This window comes from Bos mutus, chromosome 4 (genome assembly GCF_027580195.1).
Source record: "Bos mutus isolate GX-2022 chromosome 4, NWIPB_WYAK_1.1, whole genome shotgun sequence".
Taxonomy (NCBI): Eukaryota; Metazoa; Chordata; class Mammalia; order Artiodactyla; family Bovidae; genus Bos; species Bos mutus.
This window is the reverse complement of record NC_091620.1, coordinates 68,215,765-68,229,669: the sequence shown is the minus strand read 5'-3', so window position 1 is coordinate 68,229,669 and position 13,905 is coordinate 68,215,765. Positions and strand designations below refer to the sequence as shown.

Here is a 13,905-nt window from a genome sequence, read left to right as displayed (position 1 = left end):
CCCAGCATGTTACCTACACTCTGTGTCACCTTAGTCACTTCCCTCCTCTTGACAGTTTCCTCACTCATAAACTAAGTGGTGGAGCAAGCTTATCTTAAAGATCCCCTCCAGAGCTAATATCTCAGATTATATGATCTGAGTTCAGGGAATCCCACGGCAGAGGCTGAGGATTCCCTGGACAATTGTCTAGCACACATCCTGATGTTGCTATGTGTGTTTTCTACTCACAGGGATGCAGGTATGAATAATATGAGTTCAGAAGACCATCTGGGTAGAGGGGGTCAAGCTAGAGAACAGCACAAGTGACTACCTTCCTGTTGGGAATATATTTAGATTAGCCTGCCAAGAAAAAATTAAGAAGCCTGAAAATACCTCCTGGGAAATACATCTGGTCTCTCCCGGGATCCTCTAGACCTCAGCTTAAATGAACTGTAGTGGAGTCTGAATCCTTTAACCATTTTGTTTTATCTGCACACTTAGGACAGCGTCAGATGTTTCTAGAGATACGAACGTCCGCTGGATAGTTAAACCAAGAAAGAAAGTTCAGGTGAAAACAGAAAACTTGGTTCATGCTTGCAATTACATTAAATTAATTAATCCCAAGATTACTTTAAAAATTATAATTGCAAATCCAAAGCATAGTTGTTTCTAATATAGGAGGAATCAGTTGAAAAACCTCTAAGGTTACATTGTTTTCTATAGTGTACAGTCAGTAAAATCATCATTATCATCTCGACTTGCTTTATATATATTTTATGTATCTTAATCCCAGAAATGTAGAAAGAAAGCAGAAATTATATAAAATAAGAAAATAGATTCCTAGATACCAAGAGTAATAATTAAGTAAGCATCCCATTTCTAGTAACAATACAACAAATGATACATTGAAAATACCAATAATTAATATATACATATCTTAAAATATATTCTAAAAACATTACTAAGACATATTTTTAAAGTCTTAAGTAAATGGAGAGACTGTAAACTTTCTAAAAAGAAAAAATGAATATTACAAAGCTAACATTCTCTTTCAAGTTATTGTATAAAATTAATACAATCTTCATCAGAATTCCTAGTGGATATTTGGGCATGAACCATAAGAGCAGGGACTGTCAGCTTTTCCAAGAGTCCCAACATCATGCACCATACCTAGCACAGAATATCCATTCAGCAAATACTTGAATCAACAGATAAAATGATTCAAAATTTCATTTGGAAAAAAACAAGAGACTAACCAAAAACATTTGGGGAATAAGAATAATGTGTGAGAAGATCTACCTTACTGGGTATTAAATTATATTATACAGCTCTAATAGTTTGGGGAATGACAAAGAAATAGACTGATTTGTCTGGAATATTCAAGAACAGGTCCAAGTACAGACAGTAATTTTATATGTAATAAAATATGTCATTTTATTTCAGTGCAGAAAGTACAATAAACAATGGAGACACTCACACTTATTTTTTAAAAATTAGATTTCTATCTCAGACATGGGCTTCTCTGGTGGCTCAGACAATAAAGAATCTGCCTGCAATGCTGGAAACCCAGGTTCAATTCCTGAGTCAGGAAGATGCCCTGGAGAAGGGAATGACTATCACTCTAGCATCCTTGCCTGAAGGATTCCATGGACAGAGGAGCCTGGTGGGCTATAGTCCATGGGATCACAAAGAGTCAGACACAACTGAGCAACTCGCACTTTCACCTTCATTTCATACATACATCCAAATAAATTCAAATGGATTCAATAATTACACATAATGCTGGATGCTTGGGGCTGGTGCACTGGGACGACCCAGGGGGATGGTGTGGGGAGGGAGGAGGGAGGATGGTTCAGGATGGGGAACACATGTATGCCTGTGGCGGATTCATTTTGATGTTTGGCAAAACTAATACAATTATGTAAAGTTTAAAAATAAAATTTAAAAAAAGAAAAAAAAAAGATGAAAAAAAATTTTTAAAAGAAATATGCACTTACAACTCTGGGTAGAGAAGATTTTTTAAATGTCAAATGTCAAAGACAGAAAACAAACCTAAAACAAAAAGTACAGGTATGGGCAGCAAGGTTTTAAAAATTGAAACTTCTGATCATTAAGAAAATAAAAAATTAACAAAACCCACTAGAAACAAATAACAGGCTGAGGAAAATAGCCTTTCAAAAAGCAATAAGAAAATAAAAATAAACAAATAATATTAAAAGGCAATCAATTTACACCCCTCAAAAACATGTATATATAAATGCTTAATACATGTGCGTGCATGTTAAGTCATTACAGTCATGTCTGACTCTTTGAGACCGCATGGCCTGTAACCTGCCAGGCTCCTCTGTCCATAAAAACTGTTTAAACTCAGTAGGAGACAAAAATAATTCAAATAAAAATGATAATACACTCTTTTAACAATTTGGAAATGTTTTTAAAATTATAATACCTATTGTTAGGACTGAATTTTCATACTTTAGTATAAGGAAAGTAAATTAATACATCTTTTCTGGAAGGCAATTGGAAAATACTAAAATTTAGCTTTTAAAGAGATGTGCATTGAAAGATTATTTATAACAGTGAAAAATTGGAGGCAATCTAAATGTTCAATGATGAGGAACCGATAAAATAAATTATGGTACAGCCACATGAGTCATTAAACATTAAAATGACTAGGTACAAAAGTATCTAATGATATGAAAAGGCATTCATAATGCATTAAGAGAGGTAAATTTATAATGCATTATTTAAAGTAATGATTCACATCCCTTCGTTAAGTATATATATTCTTATGGGAAAAAGTTGGAAGATAAGCATCAAGTTTATCAATAATTATCTGATAATTTTCTTAATCATAAAAACACTCAAAATTAATAAACTTTAGATAGAAAGTTGTATATACCTTATGATAGTAAATAAATGATAAAAAGAAAACACACATACAAAAAAATGGAAGTGTAAACACACAGGCAGGGATATACCCAGAATTTACCATAAAATACAAACAGTACTGGCTTACATACCAAAGGAAAGGCTTATGATTTGAGAGAGTAAACAAAAGTGTCAAATTTTTATTTATCTTGATACACTACAGTCTGATGGAAATTTTTGACTTTATACTAACTGCTAAACAAACATTTTACATATTTGACATAGAAAATAAAACCTACCCACTGTTCCAACTATGCAATTTTTGCAAAAATGTATGTACACCAACACCAAGAACAGAATTCAAAAGTATCATCATAGTATCTGTCTACCCTGAAGCATGTTTTTAGATTCAATGCCTAACTGAAAATGTTTTGCTTTTGGTATTTTCCTTTGAGTGTTTATTGATTTAATAACTATTACTAGCAATGTCTTTACTAGAAATCTAAGCTATGTTCTTCATGTTTTATAAGAACATGTTCCTGGACTTGCTGATATAGTAGCAAGAGTAGGCTTAATTCAGAAAATGGAATACTATAAGATATGTTAAAATATCAATTTTAATTTCTGAAATAATAGTTAGAGTCTAGGTATTTTTATATGCTCCAGAAATATGAAATTGGTACTCTAAGACTTGCTTCTAGAGTATGGAAAAATAAGTAAATGCAAATAATAGGAGTATTTGTAAAGGTCGGTATAGACTATATTTAATGGTACAGTAACAGGTAACACTTATGAAGCACTTTCTTTGTACCAAGATATACTCTACATGCTTAACTTTAATTTGCACAATAATTCTATGAAGTAAGAGCTATTATTGTCTCCATTTACAATTTTAAAAAACTGAGACAAACAGTCTAAATAACTTGTCCAGTGTCAGACAGCTAGCAATTGGTTAAAACTAGGATCAAACCAGTTTGGTAACAGAGCCTCAACTCTTATTTATAACATTAAATCAAAATGAAAACTGTTATAACATGACCTGGTTTTCCCCAAGATGATCATCAGTACAAGCATTGTGATTTGTTCAACATTAAACTACCAAATCAAGTTATGGTAATATCACTGCAATTTAAAATAAATACTATTTTTCTAGGCCCCATATGATAGACACATAATTTAAAAGTTAAAAGGAATCATAGAAACTGTACACCATCACCACATCACACTCATGAGTCACCACTCGATACTGGTTAACTAGAAGACATAAAGAGGCCCCAAGCTCACAGCAAGAATGAGGAAACTGGGCCACCGGTCCCAAAAGAGTCGGACATGACTTAGTAACTAAACAACAATAAACATGCAGTTTAAGCTGTTAAGTACAATACATGATCACAGACGATTCCTAATTTATAAATCAACTTAATTCTAAAGTTTCACCTGTGAGAACAGATGCATTTTGCCCCAGAGACAATATCCTATGAGACATGGTGTTGGATTCCTAAATTCGTCTTTAAAACCACATGTAATGCTAAATGCTTGTGCAGCAACTTTGTGTTCAATAGTACTGTAAAAGCCTAACCAACCCACATAATATTGTTTTTAACAGAAAGAGATTGGATCATCTCTCCATGCAATCTTGAGAGTACCTCCTAGCTACACCTTTGCCCTCTCCATGCACATTGTCATCTACTCTCCAACAGTCTTGAGAGAGAGTGCCAGAGTAAGACACAGAAAGTTAATAGTTAACATTGGGACTTTGAAATAAACCCTTCAGTTCAGTTCAGTTCAGTTCAGTCACTCAGTCGTGTCCGACTCTTTGCGACCCCATGAATGGCAGCACGCCAGGCCTCCCTGTCCACCACAAACTCCCGGAGTTCACTCAGACTCACGTCCATCGAGTCAGTGATGCCATCCAGCCATCTCATCCCCTGTCGTCACCTTCTCCTCCTGCCCCCAATCCCTCCCAGCATCAGAGTCTTTTCCAATGAGTCAACTCTTCACATGAGGTGGCCAAAGTACTGGAGTTTCAGCCTCAGCATCAGTCCTTCCAAAGAAATCCCAGGGCTGTTCTCCTTCAGAATGGACTGGTTGGATCTCCTTGCAGTCCAAGGGACTCTCAAGAGTCTTCTCCAACACCACAGTTCAAAAGCATCAATTCTTCGGCACTCAGCCTTCTTCACAGTCCAACTCTCACATCCATACATGACCACTGGAAAAACCATAGCCTTGACTAGATGGACCTTTGTTGGCAAAGTCATCTCTCTGCTTTTCAATATGCTATCTAGGTTGGTCATAACTTTCCTTCCAAGGAGTAAGCGTCTTTTAATTTCATGGCTGCAGTCACCATCTGCAGTGATTTTGAAGCCCCCAAAAATAAAAGTCTGACACTATTTCCAGCTGTTTCCCCATCTATTTCCCATGAAGTGATGATCTTCATTTTCTGAATGTTGAGTTTTAAGCCAACTTTTTCACTCTCCTCTTTCACCTTCATCAAGAGGCTTTTTAGTTCCTTTTCATTTTCTGCCATCAGGGTGGTGTCATCTGCATATCTGAGGTTATTGATATTTCTCCCGGCAATCTTGATTCCAGCTTGTGTTTCTTCCAGCCCAGCATCTCATGATGTACTCTGCATAGAAGTTAAATAAACAGGGTGACAATATACACCCTTGACATACTCCTTTTCCTATTTGGAACCAGTCTGTTGTTCCATGTCCAGTTCTAACTGTTGCTTCCTGACCTGCATACAAATTTCTCAAGAGGCAGGTCAGGTGGTCTGGTATTCCCATCTCTTTCAGAATTTTCCACAGTTGATTGTGATCCACACAGTCAAAGGCTTTGGCACAGTCAATAAAGCAGAAATATTCCTGTTCGTTTCCAAGGCAAACCATTCAATATCACAGTAATCCAAGTCTATGCCCCAACCAGAAACACTGAAGAAGCTGAAGTTGAACGGTTCTATGAAGACCTACAAGACCTTTTAGAATTAACACCCCAAAAAGATGTCCTTTTCATTACAGGGGACTGGAATGCAGAAGCAGGAAGTCAAGAAACACCTGGGGTAACAGGCGAATTTGGCCTTGGAATACGGAATGAAGCAGGGCAAAGACTAATAGAGTTTTCCCAAGAAAATGCACTGGTCATAGCAAACACCCTCTTCCAACAATACAAGAGAAGACTCTACACATGGACATCACCAGATGGTCAACACCAAAATCAGACTGATTATGTTCTTTGCAGCCAAAGACGGAGAAGCTCTATACAGTCAACAAAAACAAGACCAGGAGCTGACTGTGGCTCAGATCATGAACTCCTTATTGCCAAATTCAGACTTAAATTGAAGAAAGCAGGGAAAACCACTAGACCTTTCAGGTATGACCTAAATCAAATCCCTTATGATTATACAGTGGAAGTGAGAAATAGATTTAAGGGCCTAGATGTGGTAGATAGAGTGCCTGATGAACTATGGACAGGTTCGTGACATTGTACAGGAGACAGGGATCAAGACCATCCCCATGGAAAAGATATGCAAAAAAGCAAAATGGCTGTCTGGGGAGGCCTTACAAATAGCTGTGTAAAGAAGAGAAGCGAAAAGCAAAGGAGAAAAGGAAAGATATAAGCATCTGAATGCAGAGTTCCAAAGAATAGGAAGAAAAGATAAGAAAGCCTTCCTCAGGGATCAATACAAAGAAATAGAGGAAAACAACAGAATGGGAAAGACTAGAGATCTCTTCAAGAAATAAACGCTTAGCCACACTTAATCTCAGTGGGATTCCTGTCCCTTTCATTCAGGGACTCCTTGGCCATGATAAGTCCACCTAGTTCTTTTCTCACAACTGTAACTTCTAACTAGCCTTTCTCTTCTTCTATGACCCTGCAAGTCCCTGCTACTCAAAGTATAGTGCTAGGAAAAGAGCATCTTCACCTGGGAGCTTTTTTCTTTTTTTAATTTTTATTGGCATATAGTTGATTTATATTATCGTGTTACTTTCTTGTGAAGTGAAGTGAAGTCGCTCAGTCGTGTGTGACTCTTTGCGACCCCATGGACTGTAGCCTACCAGGCGCCTCAGTCCATGGAATTTTCCAGGCAGGAGTACTGGAGTGGGTTGCCATTTCCTTCTCCAGGGGATCTTCCCAACCCAGGGATTGAACCTGGGTCTCCCACATTGCAGGCAGACGGCTTTACTGTCTGAGCCATCAGGGAAGCCCTTTCTTTTAGAGATGAAGAATCTTAGGTTCAACTCAGAAACTTCTATATTTTAGCCAGGTGGGAGGAGCCGCTGCCTAGTATGTATATAAAAGTTTGAGAAACATTGTCCTTCTGTCATTAAGGGAGCTAATAATTATTTCTATGTTTAAAAATTTTTGATATCATCATTTTAAAAAATTCAACTAAAAAGTTCCAAAAGTACCACCCCACCCCCTATATCCTCACCTTAGATTCTAACGAAAGTCAGATGCATTCAGTGAAAATGTTCATGCCAGTCTACCTCAATCAGAATCACTGGGGGAATTTTATTCCAGAGTCCATCTCAGACCAAATAAACCACTTTATGTAGGGTCAGACTGGTTACACTATAGTAAAAATAACGTGTTTCAAAGAAATCTAAACCATATAATTTTCCAAACCTTGTCACAGGAACTGGATAGTACACTATGGGCTGCACAAGTAAGTATAGCCATGTCTTAGGAATGGGGGTTCTAGTAGAGGACAGAAATATTCAGGATACAGGGTGAGTGTAGGCAGTATAGCATTCAAGACCCCAATGGGGTAAGAGAAGAAGTTAGATAGAGGGGATGGGAAAGGAAGCTGAAAAGAGTCCTCCATGACAGTCATCTAGATTTGCTGGAGGTAGCTGACCTTTACCATCTGAGCCACCAGGGAAGCCCACTTTCCTGGTGGCTCAGATGATAAAGCATCTGCCTACAATGTGGGAGACCTGGGTTTGATCCTCTGGAGAAGAAAATGGCAACCCACTCCAGTATTCTTGCCTGGAAAGTCCCATGGATAGAGGAGCAATGGTAGGCTACAGTCCATGGGGTCACAAAGAGTTGGACACAACTGAGCAACCTCACTTTCTTTTTGACTTTCACTTTCAGCTGACCTTAGGTTAAAGGGACATGCTAGTAAAAGTTATGCTTAAAGCTCTTCAAGCCAGGCTACAGCAGTATGGAAACCAAGAACTTCCAAATGTACAAGCTGGGTTTAGAAAAGGCAGAGCAACCAGAAATGAAATTGCAAACATTCCCTGGATCATAGAGAAAGCAAGGGAATTCCAGAAAAAAAAAAAAAATCTACTTCTGCTTTATTGACTACACTAAAGCCTTACAAGCACAACAAACTCTGGAAAATTCTTAAAGAGACGGGAGTACTAGACCACCTTACCTTTATGCAGGTCAAGAAGCAACATACAAACTTGTACGCAGGTCAAGACGCAACAATTAGAACTGGATATGGAACAATAGACTGGTTCCAAACTGGCAAAGCAGTACATCAAGGCTGTATTGTCATCTTGCTTATTTAACTTACATGCAGAATACATCATGTGAAATGCCAGGCTGGATGATTCACAAGCTGCAGTCAGGATTTTTGGGAGAAATATCAACCTCAGATATGCAGATAATATCACTCTAATGGCAGAAAGTGAAGAGGAATTAAAGAGCCTTGTGATGAGACTGAAAGAGAAGAGTGAAAACGCTGGCTTGAAACTCAACATTCAAAAACCTAAGATCATGGCATCTGGTCCCAACACTTCATGGCAAACAGAAGGGGAAAAAGTGGAAGCAGTGACAGATTTTAGTTTCTTGGGCCCCAAAATCACTTCGGATGGTGACTATAAGCATGAAATTCAGACACTTGCTCCTTGGAAGGAAAGGCATGACAAACCTAGATAGCATATTAAAAAACAGAGGTATCACCTTGTCAATAAAGGTCTGTATAGTCAAAGCTATGGTTTTTCCATATGGTAGTTATGTAAAGATGAGAGAATTGAATCATAAAGAAGGTTTAGAACTAAAGAACTTATGCTTTCATACTGTGGTGCTGGAGAAGACTTTTGAGAGTCCCTTGAACTGCAAGGAGATCAAACCAGTCAATTCTAAAAGAAATCAACCCTGAATATTCATTGGAAAGACTGATGATGAAGTTCCAATGCTTTGGCCACCTGATGCAAAAAGCTGACTCAGTGGAAAAAACCCTGATGCTGGGAAAGATTGAAGGCAAAAGGATAAGAAAGTGGCAGAGGATGAGATGGTTAGATAGCATCACCAACTCAATGGACATTAGTTTGAGCAAACTCAGGGATATAGTGAAGGACAGGGAAGCCTGGCGTGCTGCAGTCCATGTGGTTGCAAAGAGTCAGAGTCATAACTTAGTGACAACAACAGCAACAATGAAAAGGGACATAAGTAAGTCAAAGTGCCTACACCAGAGACTACATGTGTAGAATTTCCCCAAACACTCTCTTCATTAGCAGTATGCCTGAACTCAAACACCTACCCAATGTCTTTGTCCAAACATGACGACAAAGATCTTCTTTGGCAAGACAGACTGTGGGACTTGACAACTCTAGCACCACAAGTCCCAAGACATCTTTATGCCCCTTAAACTTCTGGGGCTTAAGAAATTTAAATAATAAAAGTAGTTTGACCCAAGTTTTACTGATGTGTATCTCAATTTGATGATGGAAATATGCCCAGAGCTGCCTAGGAGTCAAAAATATATTTGAGCACGCACTTGTAAATTTCTTATCATAATAAAAGTATCATGATAACCATATTCTCTAAGTAATCTGCTTATAGAACTCCCTTCCCTTGACTCCCTCTAACTGTCCTTAATTGACTCACATAATTTTTCAACAGTCAGTTTCTCTCCTATGCTCAGAGTCTTAGATGTTAAAGGCAATTTTGTATCTGGCTGCTGAGTCAAATGCAGAAAAGAAAAAAAAAAAAACAAGTACATAGTTAATGAGGAGACGCCATAGCTAATATGACTTAAAATTACATCACTATTGCAGAGAGACAAACTCTTTCCTGATGGCATTTCCTTTTTTTTCTTAACCTTTCACAGTCAACAGCAAATTTTATAGTACTTTTTCTATCAGTCCTGAAACCAATCAAACCTTCTTTACACCATAATTATTCTGGTTTAGAGGGACTAAGAACACACAGGACATCTTGAAAGTATGTCCATCTTTTACCAAGAGTAATGTTATAGCAGGTTCGAGAATCCCTGCTCATTTAATGAAACAAAAATTACCAGAATGACACACACAGAGGAAAGAAGAAACACCCAGAAAGAATACAATAAATACCAAGGCATTTGGTACAAGTTGTTTAAAAGGAGAGAGGTCTTATTAGAATAGTGAATTTTTCTCTCCTTCTTTTCTTCCTGTAACCGATAAAAAGAATGGAGTAGAGAGATCAGATGTCCTGAGAAGCTACAATCATCTTAATGACCACCATATAAATTCTTAAAGACTTAACAGTTTTCAACATTTTCACTGCTTAAAACTGCACAGTGAGGCCATGAAGGCTTTACTCTGTGACAAGGCTGAGAAACCCACAGCCTCAGCACACCTGTGCCAATAAATATTCTCTCCCTGCCTTCCCACCATACACATGTCAATTGCTTTCCCCATCAGTCCTTTTCCTCACCCATATTCTGCTGGTTATCAGCGGAAGTTGAGCTGATGGAAATCAACTTTGCCCTTTAAATGTGCTGTCAGTTCCAGACCAGGGGCTTTGGGCCCGGCTTAGCTCAGGAGCATCCGTCACTCCTCACTCCCACCTCTGGGTAGTTAATTAATACACCTACAAAGGCTTTAAGATTCCTTTTGCTGGGATATTTTTAGGCTTGAGACATTTAAGAACAAGCTAGTCTTTCTCCACATTCACTTCATTCTTCTACTACTTAATTTTTTCTGTATCTTTGACCCTTAGCACTTCTGGCTCTTGGGTGGATTTCACACAATTCCTTTCCAAGTATAAGCGGAAACATTCCAGTTGGTTCCCCTGTCCTGCCACCAAAATCTGAATTTTCTTCAGATTTGTCCCTGAGGTGACCCTAGAAGAATCCTCAACCTTCAAACTTTTAACCTGTATCTCCTGAGAATATGCAGAGTAGATCAGCAGGCCCAAGACTGATTACTACAGCCACCATTCTATTTAGTACTGACATACAATCATTATATAGTGATAGAGCAATTATAATCTGATCTAATGGAAGGGTCACAGGCTTTGGAACCAAAGAGACCTGGCTATCACCAAATTTGCCATATGCATAACTTTGGAAAAGTTAATTTCCTGCATCTCAATTTTCCTTTCTGTTGGAGACACTAATGCCTGCTTCATAGCATTACTAGGAGAATTAAACAAAATAATCTTTATAAAGGGCTTAATGCTGAACCTGGAATAGCTAAGATACTCAATAAATATTAAACTATATTTTGATCTGTGTATATCAGACCAAACATAAATTTTATAAATATGTTCATGCATCATCTAAATTTCCATGTTTAGATGAGGGCTTTTGTTCACATGAAACTTCTATCCTGGTGGAATCTAGAGGAACAAACTATCTCACAAGTCAGGCAGAGCATAAAAAGGACTTAATAATTCAGCCTTTCTCCCAGCTTCTACTCAGTTGTGTTTATGTTAATCAATGGAAGCAGCATGTGATGGAGAACATGAAGAAAAATGAGTTTCACCACGGCCTTAGTAATGGCATAACAATTATCTAAAGTAGTCACTTTGATCCAAGGATGACCATTATATGTTATGGCCAGAGAGAATTGTACTTTTAATACTCTGATTCAAAGGCAGAGTTTGTAGTCAGCAAGGCAATCAACACATTTTTTTAAATAGATAAAACTGTTTCCCAAAGTCTGGGTGCTCACATTAAGAAAAATCACCTCAAAAATATCTTAAAAGATAATGAATTCCTCAGCTGCCTTATTCATATTTACAAATAAAATAGCATCACCCCCAAACTACTGCACATTTCCATACAGATAGATAAACAGATAATTTCAAAAGGCAGAAGAATGTCTTCCATGAGGTCATCAAGAGGATTATAAAACATGTGATCATCCTTGTCAAAACAAATGTGGAAACGTACTTATTTGGTATGCATTAAGCACAAGTTCTTAAAGCAATGCAACTTGCGGGGCACCTCTTGGGGAGCACTAATGCACTCCTCACTTCCAGAGGCATAAAGACCAATATAATTGCAACACAAATCCATCCAGTTGGTACCTAACCTCCCAAAGTAAATATTGTACAGTAAGTTTTCAACTTGCCATCACTTTTACAGGTTACAATCAAGGATACAAAATGATGCTCTGGTGATGTAAAAAGTAATAGATTAGAGTCACATTTGACAGCAGCTGGGGAACATAGACTGCACTTGAGCACCATAAAGCCTGGAGTCCTCACACATGGAGATCTCTTCACAATGCAGGTGACACAGAAGATTGAGAAAACATACTGCAGGAGTACTTCACTGCTGTATTTTTAATTTTTGCTATTTAAAACAATTCAGCATGCAGATATGATTTCAAAATATTACAAATACTTATGTATGAAATTAGCTGAATTTTACCTAATTCTCCTGATACTGTCTCCTGACCTTATGTAGAATATAGGAAAATAAAATCACCCGTAATCTTATATTCCAGTACAATAATGTGATTTGTGATAACAGAAATGATTTTTTTTTAAGATTTATTCTACTGAACCCATTTTAAATTATAATACGCCACCTGTGTTCCAGTATCTCTTAGTTCCAAAGCACTTTTTACTTGTCTCCACTAAAGTTTTAGTGGTTTCTTTGTATTTGGAGTTAGATTAGTCCTTTTTCCTGTGTACCAGATTACCCTATTCCTTTTACAATCTTAAAAATGAATGTAATTATTTTAACTACAGTGAGTTTACAAATAAAAGCCTTACCCCTAAATATAATATGATTCCATAGAACATAAATCTCCAGAAAAAGCATCGTCGAAGGGCATTTATGAGTTTGGGATTTTTCTTTGAAGCCAGTTCTCTGTCCCATTCTCTGCAAAAGAATAAAAAGTGGGACCAGTAAGTTGCATGTGCAAATATTTGAATTCTCTATTTCCCTTAACATAGTTTTATTCACACAAGTACATCCATGGAGATTAACCCAAGTGACCAGAGAGACAAAAACTTGTGGGGGAGCTTCCAACACTATCTCAGGCAGATATTTGGCTGAATTCAATGCTCCACCATACACTAATTTTCAAGGAGTTGACTTCATGACAAGTCCACATTATATATGCTAAAGAAATGTTCTGGGATTCTAAAAATGAATGAATGTGAGAGTTGGATAAATAAAATACAACACTTATGAATACACATAACCATGCTTGGAACAAGGTGAAAAATAAATACTTAATTTTTTCCTTTACGTCTTATTCTTTATCTATTTGTAACTGTAGTGGATTGTACAAAATTTTGCTGTAAAACCAAAAACAAGGTTAAAAGTCAGGTGGATTTTTCTGTGATTTAACATTAGAAAAACTTATTATTTGGATTTTGTTTTTAAATGTAGGAGTATGGAACAAATATCATCAAATGTCACTTTCATATAAAAGTCTTTGGAAAATTGGGATATAATCAAATTCTGTATTTTCTGGTAGAACAGAAATTTAAAAGTATGAAAAATGGTTGGTATTAAATAAATGTTGCTTTTTCTTTAAATACTATACATCCATAACCTGATTATATTTAAGGTTTTGCCATTACTTTCTGTTAATAAAAACCTTCTTCTTTCCAAGTGGTTAAAATATATCCCTAAATGTTACCCTTCATCTTCCTTTTTATACTGTACAGAGATGAGAAATTTCACAGGAAAGAACTATATAAAGATTCTGCATTTTTTCAACAGCTATTCTCATCACTGGCTTTCTCTAGTAGCTCAATGGTAGAGAACCTGCCTGCCAAAGTTGGAGACTCGAGTTCAATCCCTGGGTTGCGAATAACCCCTGGGGAAGGAAATGGCAATTCACTCCAGTATTCTTGCCTGGGAAATCCCAT

General features: G+C 37.1%; 1 protein-coding gene across 2 annotated transcripts in view; it reads right to left on the bottom strand.

Moving 5' to 3' along the window:
- Positions 1-13,905, bottom strand: part of CFTR (CF transmembrane conductance regulator) — a 219,456-nt gene that overhangs the window by 158,957 nt on the left and 46,594 nt on the right. For both annotated transcript variants that reach the window (XM_070369592.1, XM_070369593.1), the window contains exon 3: positions 12,796-12,904. In XM_070369592.1, coding sequence (XP_070225693.1) covers positions 12,796-12,904 — 109 coding nt within the window. The remainder of the gene's footprint in view (positions 1-12,795; positions 12,905-13,905) is intronic.